This window comes from Xyrauchen texanus, chromosome 4, assembly GCF_025860055.1.
Source record: "Xyrauchen texanus isolate HMW12.3.18 chromosome 4, RBS_HiC_50CHRs, whole genome shotgun sequence".
NCBI lineage: Eukaryota > Metazoa > Chordata > Actinopteri > Cypriniformes > Catostomidae > Xyrauchen > Xyrauchen texanus.
Window position 1 is genome coordinate 5,181,078 of NC_068279.1, and position 25,246 is coordinate 5,206,323.

At 37.7% G+C, this 25,246-nt stretch overlaps 3 protein-coding genes across 5 annotated transcripts; all 3 read left to right on the top strand.

Annotated features, from left to right (window-relative positions):
• The first annotated feature begins 1,534 nt into the window (after positions 1-1,534).
• LOC127636057 (UDP-glucuronosyltransferase 2A1-like) lies at positions 1,535-15,962 on the top strand. 3 transcript variants are annotated; one of them, XM_052116431.1, is made up of 7 exons: positions 1,535-2,243; positions 10,835-11,473; positions 12,909-13,057; positions 13,358-13,489; positions 13,764-13,851; positions 15,153-15,375; positions 15,511-15,959. In XM_052116431.1, the coding sequence occupies exons 1-7, from the start codon at positions 1,535-1,537 to the stop codon at positions 15,791-15,793; spliced, it is 2,223 nt and encodes a 740-aa protein (XP_051972391.1). In that variant the 3' UTR covers positions 15,794-15,959. The 3 variants fall into 3 exon arrangements, with proteins under 3 accessions (XP_051972391.1, XP_051972400.1, XP_051972406.1); XM_052116446.1 differs by lacking the exon at positions 1,535-2,243 and adding an exon at positions 9,453-9,569 and having other exon boundaries at positions 9,957-11,473; positions 15,511-15,944; XM_052116440.1 differs by lacking the exon at positions 13,358-13,489 and having other exon boundaries at positions 15,511-15,962.
• Positions 2,392-9,168, top strand: LOC127636084 (UDP-glucuronosyltransferase 2C1-like). Its single transcript, XM_052116472.1, has 4 exons — positions 2,392-2,485; positions 3,726-3,857; positions 4,066-4,096; positions 8,709-9,168. Exons 2-4 carry the CDS (start codon positions 3,729-3,731, stop codon positions 8,882-8,884), a joined length of 336 nt encoding a protein of 111 aa, XP_051972432.1. The 5' UTR covers positions 2,392-2,485; positions 3,726-3,728; the 3' UTR covers positions 8,885-9,168.
• A 311-nt stretch (positions 15,963-16,273) lies between the features above and the next one.
• Positions 16,274-22,265, top strand: LOC127636076 (UDP-glucuronosyltransferase 2C1-like). Its single transcript, XM_052116458.1, has 6 exons — positions 16,274-17,885; positions 19,593-19,741; positions 20,000-20,131; positions 20,243-20,330; positions 20,783-21,005; positions 21,141-22,265. The coding sequence occupies exons 1-6, from the start codon at positions 17,180-17,182 to the stop codon at positions 21,421-21,423; spliced, it is 1,581 nt and encodes a 526-aa protein (XP_051972418.1). The 5' UTR covers positions 16,274-17,179; the 3' UTR covers positions 21,424-22,265.
• The last annotated feature ends 2,981 nt before the right edge of the window (positions 22,266-25,246 follow it).

The window sequence follows — 25,246 nt, forward strand, 5'->3', positions numbered from 1 at the left end:
TGTGTGGTCAGATACCGGCTCCACCATCATTTTGTCCTGGAGCCATGAGTCAGATACCTCAGAAGGTTACTTTCCATACTTACATGCTTTTTCTTTCCATCAATTTCTTTTTGTTTCTTGATGATTTCATTGTAATGGGTAAGAGAAGAACCCTCAAGTAAAAAGAGCTTCAAAGTCAGATAATCTTGATTAATTTAGTCTTGCGTTAATGTAACTGGTAAGTCAGGTAGTAATTCTTTATCATGTCTTTGTCATTGCCATGCTTAGTAGTTGAGACTGAGGCTATGTTTTTGTTTGCTTGCAGGTTTTATCGAGATACGCCAGAGAGAACAATTCGTGAGAGTATATACATTTTTGTATATAAACAATTATATTGTTCAGTATAACCTACATTTGTCTAATGCTGTTATATGCCCATGTGAGTAAAATATGTAAACACAAATGCTTATAGCTAAGCAAACTCGATTTCATGTATTGTGCTCCAAAATGTGTCAGAACGTAATTCTTATCACAACACAAGTATGCATTTGAAGGAAACTCTATCACACCCTCTATCAATTTTTCTACCATAGCAAAAGAATCCTCTCTATTACCCATGTTTGTTTCCTGGTGCAGGTCACCCCAAAACCAGAGCATTCATCACTCATGGGGGCACTAATGGCATATACAGTTTGAGGCCATATATCATGGTGTTCCAATGGTTGGGATCCCCTTGTCTGTGCACCAGCTAGATCATTTGGCCCATATGAAGGCCAAGGGGGCCGCTGTCCATTCGTCATAGACTTCAACAGCATGCAGACTCAAGACCTTGTGAACAGACTCAATTCTGTTAATGACCCCTTGTGAGTTTACTGCCTCGTGAGGACTTCAATCTAGATATTTTCAGTTCTCTCTGACAATGATATATACTGCTCAACATTACTGTATGTAGATAGATGTGTATATTGTATAATGTGTGGGTTTTACTTGCTGAATGTGTTGGATTCACTATTATAAATACACAAAGGTTTGGCCTTTTTACAACAGATATGATTGATGATATGATCAAAATTGACAAGAAAACTGATGGAATTTTGATTATGGTACACTTCCAAGATGAACAGTTACCAAGATTTTGCCAAGTGTCACATGTTCCTGGATAAAAATCCTTGTTTTTCCTGGAACACCAGTTCTATCATCCAATCAGACATTATGGTTAGATGTAGGGTGAAGGACAACATATGGATAATAAATGTTTTGTTTAACTTCATACTGTATCAACACTATATCCACCTTTAAACACACACTGCTGAGTGAAGATGTACAGTGATTGACAAACCACATTTATTCCACATGTGAACCTACTATACAGTACCTATCTCTGTGCCTTCTACCTTTTACCTCAACACATTATTGACTTACCCCTACCACGACTTGCTCTTGTTTTTGCACCATGCTCTTGTTAAAGTTCATATTCTAGGTTAATAATTATACCCAATAGTACAGTATATGGTTGAAGGAGTCGGGGTAATCACATACTCAATCGCTGGTAATCATGAGACTCATTGTCTGTCTCCTTTCTCTGGTATCTGTGCTCAGCAGTGCAGAATGTGGGAATATTTTAATCTGGCCCACTGAGGGCAGTCATTGGATTAATCTGAAAATTGTGTTGGTAACTTTGATGGACAGGGGACACAGTGTAACTGTGTTGATGCCAAACTCTTCTCTTTACATGGATGTTAAAGAAACGGATCACTTTGCGTATCACAGCTATAATGTGTCCATCTCTGAAAAGACCATGTATTACTTCCTCAAGGAATTTCTCCATTTCACAATGTATGAAATGGACCAATTGAATATATTGCAGATTCATATGAAATTCTACCAGCTTTTCTCTAAAGATCTGGATTTGTGTCTATTATACTGTGATGGCATTCTCAGATCTCCAGGATTGATTGACAAACTACGGCATGAAAAATGTGATGTCATTCTGTCCGACCCGATCTACCCATGCAGCGATATAGTGGCTGAACAGCTGAACATTCCCTTGGTGTACATGTTACGGTTCTCCATCGCTCACACTCTAGAGCGAATGTGTGGTCAGTTACCGGCTCCACCATCATTTGTTCCTGGAGCCATGAGTAAACTCACAGACAAGATGAGCTTTACAGAGCGAATCATCAACATGCTCTTCTACATTTCTCAAGATGTTTTGGCCATTAATCTTTGGAAAAAATATGACAACTACTACACTGAATATTTAGGTGAGCTCAAAACTTCAAAAGACAAACGATCAATGCAAATTTATATTAGCCATATATATTTATGTACTATGCAAAATAACTGCTTCTTTCCATAAAAAATACATCTTTTTTCAAGCGCTCCTTATTCCAGGATGACCCACATCCTTTTGTGAGATGATGGGTAAAGCTGATATCTGGCTAATCCGAACCTTCTAGGATTTTCCTCGGCCATTCCTGCCCAACTTGGATTCACTGCACCCAAGGTACATCTGCCTTTTAAAGAGGACCTATTATGCAAAATTCACTTTTACATGGTGTTTGTACATAAATGTGAGTTGGCAGTGTGTACACAATCACCATATAATGTTAAAAGTCCACCCACTCCTCTTTCTTATATTTCTATAAATCAAAAACAGTGTGTCAAAATTAATGGTTTTCATTTCTGCTCTAAAGTGACGTCATGTTAGAGCTGGCCTCACCCACGACTGGTGACAGACTCCACTCTATTATCATAGATCCTCCCATGAGTGATCTACACACAGTCTGCCATTTTTCCCATGCTGGAGCAGATACAGTGAGAAAAGTGTAAAAGTGAACATAAGAGTCTTAATGTACTCCCGGCATCAGAGCCACTGAATACGCAGTGGACAAATTTTGTTTTTGAAGGAAATGTGCCCCAAAACATACAAAAATGTGTGTATGTTTGTGTAAATAATTTTACACCGGACTGCTTTGTGAATGAGTGTCAATATAAAGCAGGATATTCAAAAAATGTGATTCTCAAGCATGGATCAGTACCAACTGTTCGTGTTCCAGCTTTATATCCTGAAGATGTAAGTATCGTACTTTATATTTTGTGAATGTTTGCGTATCGTCTTTCCAACATTGCTTGTTAGCTGATTCCACGGCTAATACAGCTAAAGTTACCATTGGGGTAGGGGATGCAGCAGCTCATTTGTATTTAAAGAGACACAAACGAAAACATTGTTTTTGATTCCACTCAATAAGAGGCATTTACAACATGGTATAATAAATTATCTGTGGGGTATTTTGAGCTGAAACTTCACAGACACTTTCTGGGGACACCTGAGACTTATATTACATCTTGTAAAAAGGGGCACAATTGGTCTCCTTTAATATCCTACCCACCATAAAAATAACTAGTAAATAACAGCTTCCTCCAAAGTCTTCTAATCTGAAAGAAACTGACCGTGGCCAGGTGTAATATTTGTCAGGTCATAAGGACTTTTTCTGCCATTGCATTAAAAAAACCTTTCATAAAGACAGTTTTCATCGCAATCAAATAATATAATGTATCCACTTCACAACAAATCTACAAGAGTTAGCTATTTATAATTGATATCTGAGAGGGTCTTCAATTAACCTTAAAAAGTTCTGTAAGCATGTATTAGAAATTATGGTTCTCCTATTGGTTCTGTGTGTGTTTGTTTGTTTATGTTTTTGATGCATTTTATTAGGTGTCACTTTTTAAAATGTTTATAGGATATGGAGGAGTTTGTGCAGAGCTCTGGGGATGATGGGATAGTTGTGTTCACTTTGGGATCCATGGTAAAGAACATATCCAAAGAAAGGAGCAATATGATCGCCTCTGCATTGGTACAGATACCTCAGAAGGTTACTTGGTTTTCTTTCATCCTTTCTCTTTTCAGGCAATGAAGCATGAAAACAAAATTCTCTTGTCTTGATTATGTCACACTTAAATCGTCCAAAGTCTGGTAGAGATTCTTTATAATTTATAATTCTCTATCATGCACATTGCTCAGCAATTAGGAGTGAGGCTGTGCACACATTTTTGTTTATTTATTATTTGTATTGTTTGCAGGTCTTATGGCGATATGCTGGAGACAAGCCAGGTACTCTTGGTGCAAACACCAGAATCTATAACTGGATCCCTCAGAATGATTTATTGGGTTTGTGTTACAATTTCTGAGAGTTTATTAATCTAATTTATTATCAGACTCATGCCAATTCCTCATTCAGGTCACCCCAAAACCAAATCATTAATTACACATGGGGGAACTCACGGCATCTATCATGGTGTTCCAGTAGTCGGGATCCCCTTGTTTGCAGACCAGCCAGATAACTTGGCCCATATGAAGGCCAAGGGGCTGCTGTTATCAATTCAATTCAGTTTGCTTTATTGGCATGACAAAAGTACATTTTGTATTGCCAAAGCTTTTTTAAAACAACATATAAAATAGTTTAGAACAATTGAAATTGGATTTGATCAAGCAAATATAATATAAGGAAAAACATTGAAAAACATTAAAGAAAAACAGATAATTAAAACACAAACACTCTCAATTTCAATTTCAATTTCAAATTTGCTTTATTAGCATGACTGTGTAACACAATGTTGCCAAAGCATCAACATATTATATATAAATAATAAAACAAACAGACAAACAAACAAAACATAAATGTATAAATCATGTCACATGTAGCATTGTATATAGATGGATAAATAAATATACACACACTGCATAAATAAATACATTGGGTCATTCTAGAGAATTAGCTGTCTCTGGCGTTGTGAATAGCTAGCACATATTTAGCCGCTAGTGCAGCTGTATTATCATCTTCTCCGAGTAAGAAGGACATTTTTTCAGTGTCACTCAGTTCATAGAATGATGGGATCAAGGCTTCAAATTTGGGCAGAAACGTTTCTCTTATATTGTTATATTTCGAGCAAAAGAGCATAAAGTGTTCCTCATCCTCTATGTGCTGTAGATCACAGTGTCTACAGATCCTCTGCTCTCTCTCTGTCCATGTTTGTCTACGTCTTCCTCTCTCTATCTCTAGGTCATGGTCACTTAATCTGTATTTGGAGAGGATTTGTCTTTCTTTAAAATGTTTAATAAATAGATAACTGGCCAATTTAGTGGTTCTATTGAGGGTCGAGTAACATTGGAGTTTATTCTGGAGGTCAAAATGTGCTTTTAATGATTTATCATGAGTGTCTTTTAGATTTGTGTGGATTTCTTTAATAATAATTTTGGGGCTGTAGCTGTGGTCAATATGGAGTATAGTCTGATGGACGATTTGAAGAGCGAGTGTGTTCAGAGGATGAGGTTCTGCTGAGGATTCATTGGCGAGGAGGGCTTTATATTGCACTGACTCTGGATCAGACTGATGGAGGTGATGCCAGAACTGAACACATCTCTTCTGGATCTCAATGTTCAGCGGGTACAGGCCTAGCCTCAGCCCTGCAGGCGGCGTGTGGACGTGTTTCTGTGGACCCCTAAAATATTTTTGGCAATTTCCAATTGTAATTTTTCTACTGGTGTTTTATCCCAATTTTTAAAATTTAGTACTGGTCCCCAAATTTCACATCCATATAAAATAATTGGTTTTATTATTGAATTATATAATTTGATCCAGGTTTTAATGGGTAATTTTAAGTGTCCGCATCGTGATTTTATGGCATAGAAAGCCCTCCGTGCCTTTTCACTCAGAGTTTTGACAGCCAGACCAAAGCGTCCCGAGGCGCTGATGTCGATACCCAGATAGCTATAGCTCATGCTGTGCTGCAGGACCTGGCCTTTATACAGGAACTGGTGTTTGTGTGCCTGAGATCGGGCCTTCTTCTGGAACACCATGACTCTGGTTTTGTCCAGGTTGACTGTCAGGGCCCAGTCTTGACAGTACTGTTCCAGCAGACATCATGGACTTCAACAGAAGGCATGTAAATAAATGAGTACATGTAAATAAGACATGTTTAATTGATTTATCAGAATCATCAGATTTGATGTTCCAAGCAGATATGACAACACATAAGTGGTTAAAAAGATTTTAACACAATATCAACTCTTAAACTTGCAGCTGAGTAAAGAGTTAAATCAATAAATTACAAACCACATTTATTCCGTGTGTTACGTGCAAACATGCGCTACCTTTCTCTTTGCTATTTAATTTCACTTGAAATGTTTATTTATTTATTGGCTTTTGTTTTTGCACTCTTGTTAAAATTCATATTTAGGTTAATAATTTATACACGGTAGCTTATGTTTGAGAGTGATTGAGTGATTGTACACTGTATCACAGGTAATCATGAGAATCGCCTTTCTGCTAACTGTGCTCAGCAGTGCAAAATGTGGGAATATTTTAGTCTGGCCAATTGAGGCCAGTCATTGGATTAATCTGAAAATTTGGAAACGTTGATGGACAGAGCATACGGTGTAACAGTGCTAAAACTGAATGCCTCAATGTTCATGGATGCCAAAGTCACATTGTTTCTCCTATCAGCACTTTAATGAGCCCGTTTTAATCATGGAAATTACCAATTTCTCAATGTATGACATGGATCAACTGAATCTACTCCAGATTTATATCAAATTCTATTTTTTGTGGCTTTCATACGGCGATAGAGTTCTGAAATCTCCAGAGGTAATGGACTAAGTGCAGCATGGAAAATGTTACGTTAATCTGGCTGACTCGATCTTCCCATGCAGCGATTTATTGGCTGAAAATCTGAACATTCCCTTGGTGTACACGTTCTGATGCTCCATCACTAACACTGCAGAGTGTGGTCAGATACCGACCCCACCATCATTTGTTCCTGGAGCCATGAGTAAAAAAAATGACAAAATGAGCCTTACAGAGCAAATCTTCAACATGCTCTTCTTCCTTTCTCAAGATGCTTATTCCAATATTCTGTGTAAGAGATTTGACGAATAATATTCTGTAGGTGTGTTCACCACTCCAAAAGCCAAATGATTGGTTGCCACTGACCATGATAGTGACTGTGCAATTTTTCCAAGTAGAACATGTTTCTTTTTCAAGACATGAAATGTCATGGCAAAAACAGGGAGAATTATAACACTATCTATGCAATGCAAAAATAGTACATTTAAAAATATTTCACCTTGGGAAATTCCAGGATGACCCATTACCATTTGTGAGATGATAGCGAAAGCTGATATCTGGTTAATCAGAACTTACTGGGACTTTGAGTTTCCACTGCCTTTCCTGTCGAACTTTAAATATGTTGGAGGGCTTCAATGCACCACCGCTTAATATTGTTAAAAAGGAGGCACGCAGGGCTTGAGCCTGCTACAAACCCTCCTAAAATCTCCACGCTCCATATTCTGTCCTCTCATGTCTTACTCAAACAGCCCCTCAGGAGCTGCAGAGGAACAAGTGGGAGGAGAGAGGAGCATTTTTGGCTTTCATAATGAAAGTGAGCCGCTAGAGCCGAGCGTCATGAGTTTTATATGCACACATTGAACAAAATCAGTCTTAATGAGCACTGTTAGAGAACAGCGCTCAAGCTCATCGGCCAGAGGGTTGTATAACTCGCAGGTGGAACACTTTTGTCTTTTAAAAGACATTCTTATCTGCAAGTGTATCTTTTACTTTTCTTCAATATACTCTTTAAGGAGTGCAATGTAATCACATTACAGACCCGAACGCGTTTTTGAAGAGGCGATTCTTTACCGGCGCATGCAGTGAACGGAGTTCCCACTGACTAGTTAATGCTCAGTTAAGCATATGTTTAGGGTTCCAGTAGCATGAGAGTTGTCTACACTGCCCTGATACTGTAGTGTGACAAAATGCTCTGCCATTTGATCCCCAAAACTGAACAAAGATCCCTCCAGGAATCAAATGCCTTGCCAATGTTCCCTCTAGTTTTCACTCGACCATGATCACGTTTCCACTTAGCCACACGGGATTCAGTAGATGCATTTTTTTTTGGCTTACTCTGAGTTTGTGTAGGAGTCAGTGTTGTGCTGGGAGCCGGACATTTGCTGGATTCCATCTCTAAGATAACGTTACATAGTGTTGCAGACTGTCTGTTGATGCTGTTGAATAGCGGAAGACAAGCTACTGTCTGAGACAAGGCTATCTGGAGCACGCATAAACATCCTTTTGATTTTCCCAGCAAAAGCGACCCGCTCCCTTTGCATGAAAATCAGTCTACAGGCTTTAACAGGCAACCTAGTAAGTCCGGGAAGGGCTCATTTTTTAATTTGCATTACAAGCCGTTCACTCATTGGCAAAATAAAGGCGAATATTACATGAAAATATGTACATATCACATCTTTAAAGAAATACAATATTTTTGGGCAATGCATGGTCTCATCCTTCATTGGGTACAACAAACCTGTGTCTTCAATCAAGGTTGTTTTTCTTGTTTCAAGTAAGCTTTAACTCCTTGGGTGAGACCCAAGATGGCGTAGTTGGCTATATTTTTAAATATCTCTTCATTGAACTTAACTACTAAAACCCTCCAGCACCGCTTGCCACATGGAGATATTTCAAGCAAGATAGTTCTCTCCGTTCATCCATGTTTGTTTCCTGATTTCACCCCCATTTTTCATGTGGAGTAACGTGCACTGACTAATTATGCTCAATAAGACTAGTAACATGCATTTAAACAGTAAATATGGTCAGTTTTCATGATGCTTTTCATGTAACCAAATGTAAGAATCCTCTCTGTTCATCCATGTTTGTTTCCTGATTCAGGTCACCCCAAAACCAGAGCGTTCATCACTCATGGGGGCACTAATGGCATATTTGAGGCCATAAATCATGTTGTTCCAATGGTTGGGATCCCCTTGTTTGCGGACCAGCCAGATAGCTTGGCCCATATGAAGGTCAAGGGGGCTGCTGTTATCATGGACGGCATTAAAAACATGTAGACTCAAGACCTGTGGATGGACTCAACGCTGTTATTAATGACTCCTTGTGAGTGTCATTGTACAATAATAACTATATTTTAAGTTCTCTCTGAGAATGAGAATTTATAGACAGAAAAAAATGACTTTATTGATCTCTTTCTCACCCACATGCATCATATAACTTCTGAAGACATGTATTTAACCACTGGAGTCATATGGACTCCATTTATCCTGCTTTCATGTGGTTTTTGGACCTTCAAATTTCTGGCCACCATTCCCTTGGACCTACAGAGCTGAGATATTCTTAATCTGTGTATTCAGCAGATGAAAGTCATAGACATCTGGGATGGCATAAGGGTTAGTAAATGAAAAGAGAATGATAAATTTGTTGGTGAACTATCCTTTTAATAAATGGCAAGAAACAACTAACGCTAAAACCCATTTTCAATGTTGATGTCGTCTCATTGTGTGGTTCTGTCTTTTCAATTCAGAAGATAAAATCGTGTTTTTATATTTTATTTCGTTTTCTTGAGTTGCGTTTTCTTTGGGACTTTTATTTTGAAATGGCGTTTGCGCATGTCTGAATTTAGAAAGTGTTTTTTTTTTATTTATTTTTTTAAGAAAGTGGTTTCTGTAGGACAATAATGGGCGTTTCTCAATCTGTGGGTGTTTTCAAATCGGGATGGGCAAAAACTATCCAAAGAAAGTAAGTAATCTTAACGTTGTAGGCAAACTCCAATTTTAAACCGTCTTGTTTTGAAGCGATATGGTGGTGAACTATGTCCCACATTAAACGTGTCAAACTTTACAACAGTTCGGGCGTGAGTGATATTTGAATGTATGTAGTTGAAACATTTGATTAAATATATTGTGAGAGAGTTGTTTGAGTTATAATTATTTAAATGGAAATTAAATGAGTGACTTAATAGTTTAACCTTTAGAGTTAGTTTAAAACTAGTTTAAATAGAAGAAAATTGTACCTCAAGATGCAAGAAGAATAGCCTACATTAATTTGCATTGGGTTCTTGTGGAATAATTGTTATAATAAAGCTACATGGATGCATCTTTTTATTCGTATTTCTTTGTATTTCAGTTTTACTAAGACAAAGGACATCAAGAATGGTTACAGGATATGGGACATTTACTGCCTCAATTTAACTTGGCTGGGAGGCTCCTACTGTAAGAGAGTGAAGTCTTAAACAAAATATGAGTGTTGCTCTGCCAAAACAAATAAACTCTGAATGACGGCTGAAGCTCTTTTATATGCTATACCAGTGGATATGCATAACTAAATACACCTGCAAAACCTTTGATTGATTTATGCATGGTATCTAACAAATAATACATTTTCAATTAAGCAAACCTTAAAGGGCAAGCCATTAGCTTTGCATTAATTAACTTAAAGCTCTTTCATATAATAAATGAATATGACTAAAATACAGTAATGAACTAAATGAACTTAGAAAACCATTCACTGCCATCTAAGAGTATCTTTTAGCTATCTTTCATGTGAACGAGCTACTTCCAACTTTATAACTCAGCAAGTATCATTGAGAAATCCGAGTTTCCTGACGCATGACTTTGCTTGGTCATTCATGTGCACATAACTTGTTTACTCGTATTTACAATATTTCAGACTGCACTTGAAAGTGCTTGTTATCTCCTTACAGAAGACATTCTCTTTCTTTGGGCACAGAATAATTGACAAGCGACACCGATTCCTACGTTTCAGTCATGCACGAGTCTTGTGTTCTACCTCTCTCTTTGTAACTTTTACCTGAACCGCCCATTATCACCTCGAATTTGCGCTTGTTAAAGTTCATGTTCTATGTTAATCATTTATACCTGATAGCATATGTTTGAGGGAGACCGTGTGATCATATGCTTTTTCACTGGCAATCATGAGAGTCGTAGTTTGTCTGCTATCTTTTCTAACTGTGCTCGGCAGCACAGAATGTGGGAATATTTTAGTCTGGCCTACTGATGGGAGTCATTGGATAAATCTGAAAATAGTGTTGGAAACATTGATGGACAGAGGACAAGGTGTAACAGTTCTGCTGCCGAATGTTTCCCTTTTAATGAAAGCCAAAGAATCAGACCGCTTTTCCTACCTGCCCTTTAATGCGTCCATGTCTTCTAAGGACCTACATGCTTTCTTTGAGGAACTTCTACAATTCTCGATCTATGAGATGGATGAGTTAAACCCACTGCAGATTTTTATGAAATTCTATACATTTGTCTCCAAACATCTGGATACGTGCCTTATATACTGCGATGGCATCCTAAAATCTCCACAGTTGATGGACAAATTGCGGCAAGGAAAATTTGATGTTCTTCTGTCAGACCCGATGTGCCCGTGCAGCGATATAGTGGCTGAACAGCTGAACATTCCCTTGGTGTACACGTTACGGTTCTCCATCGCTCACACTCTAGAGCGGATGTGTGGTCAGTTACCGGCTCCACCATCATTTGTTCCTGGAGCCATGAGTAAACTCACAGACAAGATGAGCTTTACAGAGCGAATCTTCAACATGCTCTTCTACCTTTCTCAAGATGCCTTGGCCATTACTCTGTGGAAAAAATATGACAACTACTACACTGATTATTTAGGTGAGTTAAAGGCATGTTCTTGGTTAAAGTTAAAGGTTAAGTGTGTTATTTCTGCATCACTAGCACCACCCAAAATAATGAGATTTGCTAAACAGTTTTCCCCAAACAATTCACCCTTCTTCCATTGGTCGACCAAACAGGCATTCCTATGTCATTAAGCCAATGTTGCGTAGTACATTTACATTTACATTTATGCTTTTGGCAGACGTTTTATCCAAAGCAACTTACAGAGCACATATTACAGGGACAATCCCCCGGAGCAACTTGCAGTGAAGTGCCTTGCTCAAGGACACAATGGCTTGGCCGTGGGGATCGGATCCAGCAACCTTCTGATTCACAGCTATGTGCTTTAGCCCACTAAACCACCACCACTAAAGCCCGGTTAGCATATGAAAACTGCAACGTTGTAAGCACCAATGAACTACAGTGTTTACATTGTTTGGACAAATCAAACTAAGCTCTATCATCAGCATTTGTTTCATAATGTCAATGACCGCAGACAATAATTTTGACTCAGTGTTTTAAAACGAGCAAAAATTACAATGGAAGTAAAAAGGGCGATATGCATATGTGATAGAATTGCTTACTAATTATCTGTGCAAAGTTATCTTGAACATTTCAACTCTATGACTATGGAAATCCAGTCAGCATTGCCACTATCACATGACACATGCAAGGGATTTTTTGCATAAAGAAAAATCCACTATAGAAATTCTGAACATTTCAACTACAAATACCTTTACAACCTATCAGCTGAAAACTATTAAAACCAATATCAGTTGGTTTGTTGTAGTGTGTTTTGGTCCATATTCAATTAGGATATAATGGTTAGTGTTGGTTTGCATTACAGATATGTATTGGTCCCTAATTGTATCCACTAGGCATAACAAATCACTAATAAAAGTCATTAACAGTAGAGACCCACAGGGACCATTAAAGTTTCCATTAAAACTAATATAATTCCCATTACATTTATGCATTTGGCAGACTCTTTCATCCAAAGTGACTTACAGTGCACTTATTACAGGGACAGTCCCCCGAGCAACCGAGACTAAAGCTCGGAACAACAGTGGCATCTTGGTGGTGCTGGGGCTTGAACTCCCGATCTTCTGGTCTGTAACCCTGAGCCTCAACCACTGAGCCACCACTGCCCCATTATAACCATTAAAACCATTAGAATTTCTGTGAGGGTTTCTAATGTTTTTTTTTTTTCATCAAGGGAATAAAATGATGATTTAGACCACTTTAAAGCATAAATAGTACACATTTTAAAGGAAGAATCAAGTGAGTGCTTCACATTTATGCTTTCAAACCTCCAAAATGCGTAGCCCTGTTTACTTTCTTAGTTCTTTACTGTAACCATAATTAAAAACCAAAACAATTATATAAACAAAAGTCTAGACCCCATAACACTGTCAAGCACACCTTATTCCAGGACGACCAACTTCCTTTTGTGAGATGATGGGTAAAGCTGATATCTGGCTAATCCGGTCCTACTGGGATTTTGAGTTTCCTCGGCCATTCTTGCCCAACTTCAAATTCGTTGGAGGGCTTCACTGCACCCCTGCCAAGCCTTTATCCAAGGTATATATGTCTTTTCAATATCTTATCCCATTTGCTGTTGATAACAACTCTGGAGATATGTATATGTTATGTTTTTATAGCAGATATACATGGTCAAAGAAGAGGCTCTTGAACAAACTTTATTTTTAAAAACTTTATTAAAGTCATATCTGTACTGGAGAAAAAGAACTTGATTTTAGCACCACTGGTGGACATTTCACCTGGATACCAGTGAATTGTACCCGAGGTAACATATTTCAGGTTTTGCAGAAATATAGAGTCATGTTTTTCACATGAAATAATGTCATTTTGTGTGTGTAGGACATGGAGGAGTTTGTGCAGAGTTCTGGGGATGATGGGATAGTTGTGTTCACTTTGGGATCCATGGTAAAGAACATGACCAAAGAGAGGAGCAATATGATCGCCTCTGCATTCGCACAAATACCTCAGAAGGTGACTTACTATTTTGGCATCATTATTTCTGTTATTTCCTAATATTACAAACAAATTAACACTGCTTCTAGATGTTTTAGTTGATATGGGTGCAAAGTAGATCCTCAAGTCATATGAGATTCACAGATCTTCTTGATTAATTTTATCTTGCAACAATTAAATTAGAATTTTAGATTGTAATTCTCTATAATCTCTTTGTGTCTATGCAATTATATTCCCCAAAATTGAGACTAAAGCTCTGTAGGTGAGTAATTGTTTGTTTTGTTTTTTGCAGGTCTTATGGAGATACTCTGGAGAGAAGCCAGATACTCTTGGTGGAAACACCAGAATCTATGACTGGATCCCTCAGAATGATTTATTGGGTTTGTGTTACAATTTCTGAGAGTATATACATTTTTATTTTTAAATAATAATTGTATATCCTAATCTGACTAATTCAATGTAAAGTCAACGTGAAATATTGTTCATAACACATTCTTCTTTTTACGTAAACTGACATATTTCCTGGTAAGATAGGATATTCAATGAGACAAAAATTAATGGGGGACTTGATTTTATTAATTGGGAATTGACTGGATTGTGAAAAGTGGGTGCTAGTACCAGAATGGAGTCATGTGGTTGCAGGGGAGGGGTTACAAAATTAAGAGTGAATCTTGATGTCTGCCAAAAAAGGAAAGTAATTTCAGGGGCAGAGCAAGTTGTTATATTTTTTAGAAAGATTGCAAGAGCTGTTGATTTAATGTGCTTATTTAGTGCAATTAATTATATATAAATATAATGTGTTAAAAAAGTAATGCAATTAATCATGCTCCCAGACCGTATGCAATTTTTGTTGTAAAAGTACTTATTTTCCTACCATTGAAGCTATACAATCTTGAAGTACATGTCTTAATTAGCCACGTCAGTAGGAGGCAGTCAGCTCGCCTCAACAAACCTCAAAAGCAGTGAAGGAATGAGAGCTGGTCACACAGAATGCGTTCTTGACAACTAGACGAAGCACAACAGAATGCTGGGATCTCGAGATGAGATTTTCAAAGTTTCAACTACTTTTAACTTGACACAGTGTCCTAAAAATATGGCGTTTAAGATGCTGAAAACAAGTGAGATGCTCCAAAAAAGTCTGTCTGGTGCATATGTACAGAAACAAACTATTCAAAATAGTGCAGTGGAACACAAGATCGCATCCTGTGAGAACAGGACCGATGGATTGCTGTGGACTTGTTAATTCAATTATATAGGCATAAAAAAAGCAATATATATTGACTTCTGAAGTCACTTTTGTATTGTGTAATTAGTGCTTTACTAGTCTGCCACAATATTGCAACATATTTTAATCTTTTTATTTATAATATTTTTTATTATTTAAATGATGTTTCATTTATATTGCATGTTCTTAATTTTGGCACCTTAGCAAATATTGATTAAGTGTGATTAATTGTGATTAATTTGATCAATTAATAGGCATACCATGTAACAAAAACATTTAATCGATTAACCCTAAAGACAAACATTTTTCATGTGGAGTAACGTGCACTGACTAATTATGCTCAATAAGACTAGTAACATGCATTTAAACAGTAAATATGGTCAGTTTTCATGATGCTTTTCATGTACCCAAATGTAAGAATCCTCTCTGTTCATCCATGTTTGTTTCCTGATTCAGGTCACCCCAAAACCAGAGCGTTCATCACTCATGGGGGCACTAATGGCATATTTGAGGCCATATATCATGGTGTTCCAATGGTCGGGATTCCCTTGTTTGGTGATCAGCCTGATAACTTGGCCCATATGAAGGTCAAGGGGGCTGCTGTTGTCATGGATGGCATTAAAAACATGCAGACTCAAGACCTGGTGGACGGACTCAACGCTGTCATTAACGACCCCTCGTGAGTCACTCTCATGTTATTTAATTGGCAGTGGTTTCATTGCACAGCAAGACTGGGGACAGACATGCTGTTCACAAATTATACACAGACATATTGCAATACTTGTCTTACTCAATTTATGTCATTTTTTTACAGGTATAAAGAGAATGCCATGCGTTTGTCCAGGATTCATCATGACAGACCAATGAAGCCTTTAGATGAGGCAGTGTTCTGGATAGAGTTTGTCATGCGTAATAAAGGTGCTAAACACCTGCGTGTGGAGGCCCACAACCTTACCTGGTACCAGTACCACTGTCTGGATGTGTTCGCTTTTCTCATCACTATAGTGACTGTAGTCCTCTACATCTCCTTTAAGATGTGCAAATTCTTCATAATGCGTTGCTGTTTCCGATCAAAGCGTAAAAGCAAAAAAGAGTGATGCAGGTAAAGGCCTTTGTTTTTAGAATTCTTCACACTGAACTTTCTGTCTGATAAATATTTGAACTTGTCATTTCAAATGTATTAAAATACAAAAACAAACACAATTTTGCCTTTCTCTTTTTATTTTTTTTTTTCAAATTAAAAAAATAAATAAACTAGATCTGACAACCCTTCTTGCATTTGTTCACACAGTATCAAGCCCTTCGGATACCTCGGGAGAATACTTAAAATGAGATTAATCAGAATTAATTTTTTAATTGAACATTCACTGTTTTTCGGAGGTGGAATGATCTTCACAATACTTCCCAAACAGTCCCTCACTACCTTTAAGAAACAGCTAAAAACATAATACAACTGTTAATGCAACTCATAAAAAACCCACTTTGTCACTGTTATTTAAAAGGTAAAATCCTGTTTTATATTGTAATTTATTTTTGTATTTTTAAATTATGGTTATTCGGGGACTTTTATTTTGAAACCGCGATATCGTGAGTGTGAAGCGAGAAGCTGAGTGAACAGATGTCGCACATCAAACGAGTCGAACTTTATAACAGTTTGCGTGAGAAATATATCACACGTTTTGATTTGAGTTATATTATGATTATTTGACGGAAATAAGTTACATAGTTGATTTAATTTAGTGAGAATTGTACTGTAACTTGATGCGCTAGGCAAATGCATCTTATGTATCTTTTTTATTCGCATTTGTGTTAAGTTATATGTAAAAAAAAAAAAAAGGTTTTTGTATTTTTAGTTTTACAAAGGACAAAGCATCCAGTTAACACGGGAAGCTCTTCAGAGATTGGCAAGCAGTCATTGTTAGCTCTTTAGTTGTTCATGACTAAATACACTTTCACTTCTGCACAACCTATATGATTTATTTATGCATGGTAATAGCAAACCACAAAGGGTGGGTCATTAGCTTTACATAAGATGACAATAAGCTCTGTACTTTAACAAATTAATATTACTCAAATAGCTTTCCACAAAAATTCTCTAAAATGCAGACACGCCCTTTCCAATTTCTCAACTTACAGTAGCTACTCTAGTATCATTGAGAATTCTGGTTTCTCACGGTTACATACAATGTTGTTTGGCCATTCACGTGGACGTAACTGGTGTCTACTCGTATCAGACTGCATTTGAAGGCTGTATTTATTCTAAAGTGTTAATTAATGGACAAACAACACCAACTCAAGTTTCAGTCACGTACGAACTTATTGTACTCTACCTTGTACCTGAATAGCCCATTGTCTTATCAGCACGATGACTGTGCACTACTGCACATATTATAAACTCATATTCTAGGTTAATAAGTATACCTGACATATGATTGAGGGAGACTTGAGTGATCACACACACACACACTTTATCACAGGTAATCATGAGACTCGTCTGTTTCCTTTCTCTGCTAACTGTGCTCAGCAGCGTAGATTGTGGAAATATTTTGGTCTGGCCTGCTGATTGGAGTCATTGGATAAATCTGAAAATAGTGTTGGAAACATTGATGGACAGAGGACATGGTGTAACCGTTCTGCTGCCAGACACTTCTATGTTCATGAAAGCCAAAGAATCAGACCGCTTCTCCTACCTGCCCTTTAACATGTCCATGTCTTCTAAGGACATAAATGATTTCTTTGAGGAACTTCTACACTTCTCGATCTATGAGATGGATGAGTTAAACCTACTACAGATTTCAATGAAATTCTACAAGCTTGTCTCCAAAAATGTGGATTTGGGTCTTTCATACTGCAATGACATTCTCACATCTCCAGGGTTGGTGGACAAACTGCGGCATGAAAAATTTGACGTAATTCTGACTGACCCGATCTACCCATGCAGCGAAATAGTGGCCGAACAGCTGAACATTCCCTTGGTGTACACGTTACGGTGCTCCATCGCTAATTCTGTAGAGCGGATGTGTGGTCAGTTACCGGCTCCACCATCATTTGTTCCTGGAACCATGAGTAATCTCACAGACAAGATGAGCTTTACAGAGCGGATCATTAGCATGCTCTTCTACCTTTCTCAAGATGCTTTAGCCAATTTTGTGTGGAGAAAATTCGACAACTACTACACTGAGTATTTAGGTGAGTGTGGCAGGGTAGAGGGCGGGGCCGGGTCTTGATCATACACACCCGGTCCCTTATCAGGCAAATTAAGCCTCCGAGAGGGATAAAGGCCGATGACAGACGGTGGTGCGACGAGAGAGAGGCCTTTATCCCTCACGCACCCATCAGGCCGATTGGGGACCGGGCGTGCGACATTCTGGCCTGGCCCCCTCCGCTCCACAGTGAGTTAAAGGAATGTTCCCGGTCCAATGCAAGTCAAAAGTGAACTTGAAATGTGTATCTTTGCGCCACTAGCGTTGCCAAACCAAATTGGAAAAATAATGATGTCCTGCCTCTGAGCGGGAATCGAACCGGCATCTGCCGGCATGGTAGTCGGACGCGCTAACGAGGAGTCTAAAGGCTACAGCCTCTAGCGTCAGTTGCTAGTGCTCCTCTTAAGGCCGGGGGAGTGAGGTATACATATACCTGAAACTACCCCCATCGGTCGAATAAACAACTATTCCCAACCTAAACTCATGCCATCGAGGCAAAGTTGCAGTGTCAAACACAGTCGGGATACCCAAACAAACAGCAGGGTTAAAAGTAGCACTCGGCAAGTTTACGTCCAATTTAAAGTTTGAATTCACTTTGACTAAAACAATAAATTTTCTTTTAAAAATGTCATGCACACGCTTTAGTCTGAATGAAGTAGTCTCTGTTCGATTTTTGTAACGTCGGACTAACAGACTTAGATAATGCGATTAGAGCTCTGCTTCATCTAGCATGTATACATGTTAACCAGACCACAACTGGTGCATGCATGCTATAGAAGACAGAAGTGACATGCAACATGTTTTTAACCTGGCGTATTTGATATACTTCCCCATTGAAGCTTGATAATAACTGCGCATGTAAATCTGCTGACAGAACTGGTGTTTAACTTGCAAACGGCTAACATTTAGGGGGTATTTACACTTGGTCAATTCATACACTTTTGTTGATCGGATTGCTATATGATTATAAAACAAAAAGACTAAGTGTAAACACCCTCCAAGACGGATATAAATCCTTTCACCTCAGGAGGTGGTTTGAGATGCATTCCAGACAAAACTCGGTCTAGCGTAAATGCATCTGGCTGTTTAAACTACCTATGTAATTGTGACAGGGCGGGGGCGGGTCGTGATTTATACACACTCGGTCCCTTATCAGGCTAATTAAGCCTCCGAGAGGGATAAAGGCCTATTGCGGACGGTGGTGCGAAGAGAGAGAGATCGTTTACGGCGTATCCCTCCTCCTTCCTGGGTTTCGGCACCAGTGTAAAGCAGTTCAATGGAAAGGAGGAGGCGAGAACCGGCTTGGCAATATAAATAATATTTTAATCAGAAACTTAAACAAAAACAAACACACACACACATGACGGACATGTCCGTAAACAATCTCTCTCTCTCATCGCACCACCGTCCGCAATCGGCCTTCATCCCTCTTGGAGGCTTAATTAGCCTAATTAGGGACCGGGTGTGTATAATCACGACCCGGCCCCGCCCTCCGCCCTGTCACAGTAATATTTGCTCCCCCACAATAGTACAACTGCAAAAATTACGATTTAGCTTCACGTTCTGCTTTTAAACCCCTGAAGTGCATGTCTCTTTTTATTTTGTTAGTGCCTTAATGTAACCCTTATTTATTTATTAAAGTGAGGGATTAATTCCCAAACCCCATAACACTATCAAGCACTCCTCATTCTAGGACGTCCCACTTCATTTTGTGAGATGATGGGTAAAGCTGATATCTGGTTAATCAGAACTTACTGGGACTTCGAGTTTCCTCGGCCATTCCTACCCAACTTCAAATACGTTGGAGGGCTTCACTGCACCCCTGCCAAGCTGTTACCCAAGGTGTATATGTCCTTTCAATATCCTATCCCATTTGCTGTTAAGAACACCAGAGATATGTATTGCATAAGACCTACTTATGGTTTGAACAATAAGAGAATTGGAGAAACAGAACTTGCTTTTACAGTAGCTCCACTATTGGACATTTCACCTTAAAACTTAAGTGAATTTTTCCTGCACCAACGTATTTCAGGTTTTGCAGAAATGTATATAGAGTCATGTTTTTCCACATAAAATTATGTTGTTCTTTTGTGTGTGTAGGACATGGAGGAGTTTGTGCAGAGCTCTGGTGATGATGGGATAGTTGTGTTCACTTTGGGATCCATGGTAAAGAACATGACCAAAGAGAGGAGCAATATGATCGCCTCTGCATTAGCACAAATACCTCAGAAGGTTACTTTCCATTTTTCCATATTTTTCCTGTTCTTTCCATGTTTTACAAACAAATGAACATTCACTCAAAGTCAGGTAGTAATTCTCTATAATCAGGTCTTATAATTGCAGGTCTTATGGAGATACTCTGGAGAGAAGCCAGATACTCTTGGTGCAAACACCAGAATCTATGACTGGATCCCTCAGAATGATTTATTAGGTTTGTGTTGCTGTTTAGATTTATATTAACATTGAATAACCAAACTCTGTCTCCATTTAATAATTTGTGAGAGTAGATTAATTCTTGTTGTAACATGAAATTTAATTAGCCAGATTTAGATTATACAATGTTTAAGCCAATGTGAAATATCGTTCTCAACCCATTTTACTTCTGTGATCTGATGTATTTCATGGTGAGGTAGAATATTCAATGAGAAAAAAAATGAACAGCAGGACTTGATTTTCCATTGGGAATTGTTTGGATTGTGAAAAATGGGTGTTACATACCAGAATGGAGTCATGTGGCTTAGAATGACATATACTAATGAATCATGCTCAATGAGAAAAGAAACACGCCTTATGTCAAGTTGGAGTTCATGTTGACCTTTAAGATTTTTAAGTCTTGATGAAGGTTTTTCCACTCTGTTCATCCATGTTTGTTTCCTGATTCAGGTCACCCCAAAACCAGAGCGTTCATCACTCATGGGGGCACTAATGGCATATTTGAGGCCATATATCATGGTGTTCCAATGGTCGGGATTCCCTTGTTTGGTGATCAGCCTGATAACTTGGCCCATATGAAGGTCAAGGGGGCTGCTGTTGTCATGGATGGCATTAAAAACATGCAGACTCAAGACCTGGTGGACGGACTCAACGCTGTCATTAACGACCCCTCGTGAGTCACTCTCATGTTATTTAATTGACAGTGGTTTCATTGCACAGCAAGACTGGGGACAGACATGCTGTTCACAAATTATACACAGACATATTGCAATACTTGTCTTACTCAATTTATGTCATTTCTTTTCAGGTATAAAGAGAATGCCATGCGTTTGTCCAGGATTCATCATGACAGACCAATGAAGCCTTTAGATGAGGCAGTGTTCTGGATAGAGTTTGTCATGCGTAATAAAGGTGCTAAACACCTGCGTGTGGAGGCCCACAACCTTACCTGGTACCAGTACCACTGTCTGGATGTGTTCGCTTTTCTCATCACTATAGTGACTGTAGTCCTCTACATCTCCTTTAAGATGTGCAAATTCTTCATAATGCGTTGCTGTTTCCGATCAAAGCGTAAAAGCAAAAAAGAGTGATTAGACTTCTTTGCCCTAAACATTCTGTCTCTCCACCCTAGTGGTATAGGTTTCATGTCAACAAAATCACCCTTGCAATAACCGGGAGTTCATTGCAAATTCACCACTGATCATTTTCACATGCAAATAACAAGTGGCAAGTCTTTATGCCAGACCTCTAGCTGTTTTGTAAGGGCTACTCCCAAGAATACAAAATTCAAGCCTAAGTACTAATAATAGTCTGTCAATTATATCTATATATACATCTGTCTTTGTTTGTATGTTTGTGTATACAGTAGGGTCCAAATGTCTGAGACCACTAGTGAAAATGCTTTTGTTTTGCATTCTTCTTATGTACTAAATTGTTTTTTCATTACGAATTATATTATCATTTTAATGAAAAGTTTAATTAAAAATAGTACATGAATTGCATAATTTGGTATTTTGCTTTAAGGACAGCATGCACTCGAGCTGACATGGACTCCACAAGTTTGAACATAACCTGATGATCATGTGATTCTAGCATTATTTCAGATTTGAGTGTTCAAAAGAGCATCTTGTGTGCTTTAACGGACACAGGGAAATCTGACCCTTTGTACAAAAGAGTTCAAATGCTCAAGGATGGCTTACAAATGTTCTTACACGTTTGATTAGTGACCTAGAAATAGTGCAGCATCTTAAATATTTAATTTTACTCAACTTTTATTTGTTTAAAAAAAAAAAAAAAAAAACATTCCTATGCATCTTAGGAGGTTGTTTCCCTTTCCATTGTTGCCTTTAAACAAGTAAGGAACTACTTTTGTAAAGCAGCTTTTGATCTATATTGTGAAAAGCACTATGCAAATAAACTTGAATCAAATTAATACATACTTTACATGCTTCGTTGAAAAGAGTACGATTTTAAAGAGAATTATACAGAATATCTCTTTTATTTATTTATTTATTTATTTTTACTTTAAAAATCAACATACCAGCTTGGCTAGTTCTCATTATTCTGATGCGTCATCAAAAAGCAAGACATTGCTGCGCCTAGTGTTCATTGTAAACATTGCAAAAGGACTTTTACTTTGAAGAGTTTAAACCAAGGAGTTTGTTTTGTGTTTTACTTCATGCATTTTGAATGATCGCCAACATGCTTGCGATCTCTTTCCATGATCCTGTCTATTTTCCTTATATGATCGGTTAAAGCCGAGATGATTCAACAGATTTGGTGATCGAGAGTTTGTCCGCATGGTTGGTGATCTCATATTTTAACGTAGTCCGTTATAGCTGGCTAGTATTGCTATATTTGTAGCATGCGACAAATTCATGTTTACTCTTTTTTTTTTATTTTTTTATTTTATTATTAATATTATTGTTATTCTTGTTTGAAAAAAAGTATTGTGAAAGTTGTATCAGGTCGTATGATTTATTTATTTTTTTAATTAGTCTCGTTAAAATGTATTTATATAAAGGCGTTGAGGGCTTCTGAAACGTTTTTAGTTTCATAATAAGAGCATGTGGTCAATGATGACGCCATAAGTGTTCTGACGCAACTGATGTGCGCAGCTGTGTGAAACTGAGACCACAATTATGCTAATATTGCCTTCTATTCTTTAAGAAAATGTAAAGCAACAGTATGCATTGTACAATAAAACGTTTCCATCGTAGAATGCTACATTGTTGTCATTGTGACGTCATTAACTTGCATGTTTAATTCATCGAGTTGAATTTTAACCAACATTTTGCGTAATATGTATGATTTACTTTTGGCTGTCAGATCAAAATAACGAGGATGGGGAAATTAAAAATCACGGTTGGTACTACAAGTTCATTCGTCACTGAAAATAGTCAAATTGAGTAACTTGTAGGATTCCACATAGTTCAGCTATACACCGGATCAGCCACAAAATTAAAACCACCTGCCTAGGCTAATATTGTGTTGATCTTCGAACTGACTTTTGTCAGTCTGGCCGTTCTCTGTTGACCTCTTTCATCAACATGGCATTTACATCTGCAGAACTGACACTAACTGGATGTTTTTTGTTTTTGGCACCATTCGGAGTAAATTCTAGAGACTTGTGTGTGTGTGTGTAAATCCCAGGAGAATCAGCAGTTACAGGAATATTCAAACAATCATGCCACGATCCAAAACAATAAGATTAACATTTTTCCCCATTCTGATGGTTTATGTGAGCATTAACTGAAGCTCCTGACCTGTATTTGCATGTTTTAATGCACTGCAGTCCATCTGTGGATGGAGATGCCTTGATGAGAGCGGTCAACAGAGAATGGTCAGACTGGTTTGAACTGATAAAGTCTACCGTAACTCTGATAACCGCTCTGTACAATTGTGATGAGATGCTATTCTGAGATGCGGGTTGGCGCTGTTTTGGTGGTATGAGGGGGAGCTACACAATATTAGGCAGGTGGTTTTAAGGCGTGAGTTGTAAAATATATTTTCCATACAGCCAGACAATTTTCATGCTATGCAGAGTAAACATTGGAATAGAACTAGTATGCTATTCTATACGTTACATAACTCAATGTCTTAAAGCAAATGCCATTTATATGATGTAGGTAAGTGGATTTGTTAAGACAAATATGCTGCCCTGGGACTATTGTAATGTAAAGAACATACATCTGGCTAAAACTGCATTTGCAAAGCCTAAACATTTTTTTGGAACAATTTGTGCAAATTAAAAAAAGAGAGAGATTACCATAATCCAATCCATGATTATGGTTTATTGGTCAAAGTCTGATAAAATAAAATTACATAAAAAATAAATGTAAGTCTGGTGTTATGAGCTTTTTCTCAAGTGCTTGAGACAGCAAGTGATGAACGCTAGTTTACATTAAAGAAAAGCTGAATGGGCAAAAAAAAAAAAGTGTTTTTTAGTTTAATTAGGCAGCATGATTTTTTCTTCCATATGTTGAGAAAGTGAGGGGTGTATTCAAAGAATATTAAGGAAATTGAAACTTATTTATGTTTTTTTTTTTTTCAATAAACATAACTATTCCTTAGCCAATCAATGATGATTTCAAGCACTAGCACAACTACCCCATTCTAACAATGAGCCTCGTTTTGGTGAACATGAATAACCGAATAACCCAAATAAATGTTTCCAAAATCACTCAAAACAGTCCACTGGCAAACTGAACCAGCTCCTCACTCTAACAATAAGTGCCGTAGTATCTCGTTAAAGGGACACTTCGTCACAACCGTGTCTGCAAATGTTATGCACTCCATGATCACCTCTCAGAAACTCTCAGATAGTGTATAACATACACGAATATTCTCAGAAATACAGCAGGTTGTAGCCAAAGTAGGCCTTTTACAGAACTCAACCCAAAGTCTAAACAAATCAACATTTTCCTCCAGTCCTCATTTTGTCCCTCCCAAAAAAATCAATAAAAAAATCTTGCATTCTACACACATGTATGAAAAGACAACACTAATTCGTTTTCCATCCAGACTCACTTATCTAATACATTTCTCAATTTAAGTTTTGGTGCAAAAGGCCTTGTCACATTTACCCCAAAATCAAAAGATATATATTTGGCCTTTACGTAAATGAAGCCTATTTTGATGACGATACCATATGTCCAGATTTTTGTAATTCCAATTATTCTCAATGTTTATTTTCATTGCTGTAACTTTCAGCATAAAGGCAGTAGGACCCAACAAATACTACCATGACGCATAAATATTTTACAAAGTATTTTTTTCTAAGCAATGATCATTGTGATAAAAATGTGCTCAATTGACATCGAAAAAATTATGATAACTGTTCAAAACAGGCTTCATTTTTATTGATATATAATCAATTTATATATATATATATATATATATATATATATATAA

Coding starts and splice junctions, on each gene's coding strand:
- LOC127636057 (XM_052116431.1), top strand. CDS start 1,535: ATGAGACTCATTGTCTGTCTCCTTTCTCTGGTATCTGTGCTCAGCAGT. Junction 2,244..10,834: donor CTACTACACTGAATATTTAG/GTGAGCTCAAAA, acceptor GGAATATTTTAG/TCTGGCCTACTGATGGGAGT. Junction 13,058..13,357: donor CTGCCAAGCCTTTATCCAAG/GTATATATGTCT, acceptor TTGTGTGTGTAG/GACATGGAGGAGTTTGTGCA.
- LOC127636084 (XM_052116472.1), top strand. CDS start 3,729: ATGGAGGAGTTTGTGCAGAGCTCTGGGGATGATGGGATAGTTGTGTTC. Junction 3,858..4,065: donor TGGTACAGATACCTCAGAAG/GTTACTTGGTTT, acceptor TATTGTTTGCAG/GTCTTATGGCGATATGCTGG. Junction 4,097..8,708: donor ATATGCTGGAGACAAGCCAG/GTACTCTTGGTG, acceptor TTCCTGATTCAG/GTCACCCCAAAACCAGAGCG.
- LOC127636076 (XM_052116458.1), top strand. CDS start 17,180: ATGAGACTCGTCTGTTTCCTTTCTCTGCTAACTGTGCTCAGCAGCGTA. Junction 19,742..19,999: donor CTGCCAAGCTGTTACCCAAG/GTGTATATGTCC, acceptor TTGTGTGTGTAG/GACATGGAGGAGTTTGTGCA. Junction 20,132..20,242: donor TAGCACAAATACCTCAGAAG/GTTACTTTCCAT, acceptor TTATAATTGCAG/GTCTTATGGAGATACTCTGG.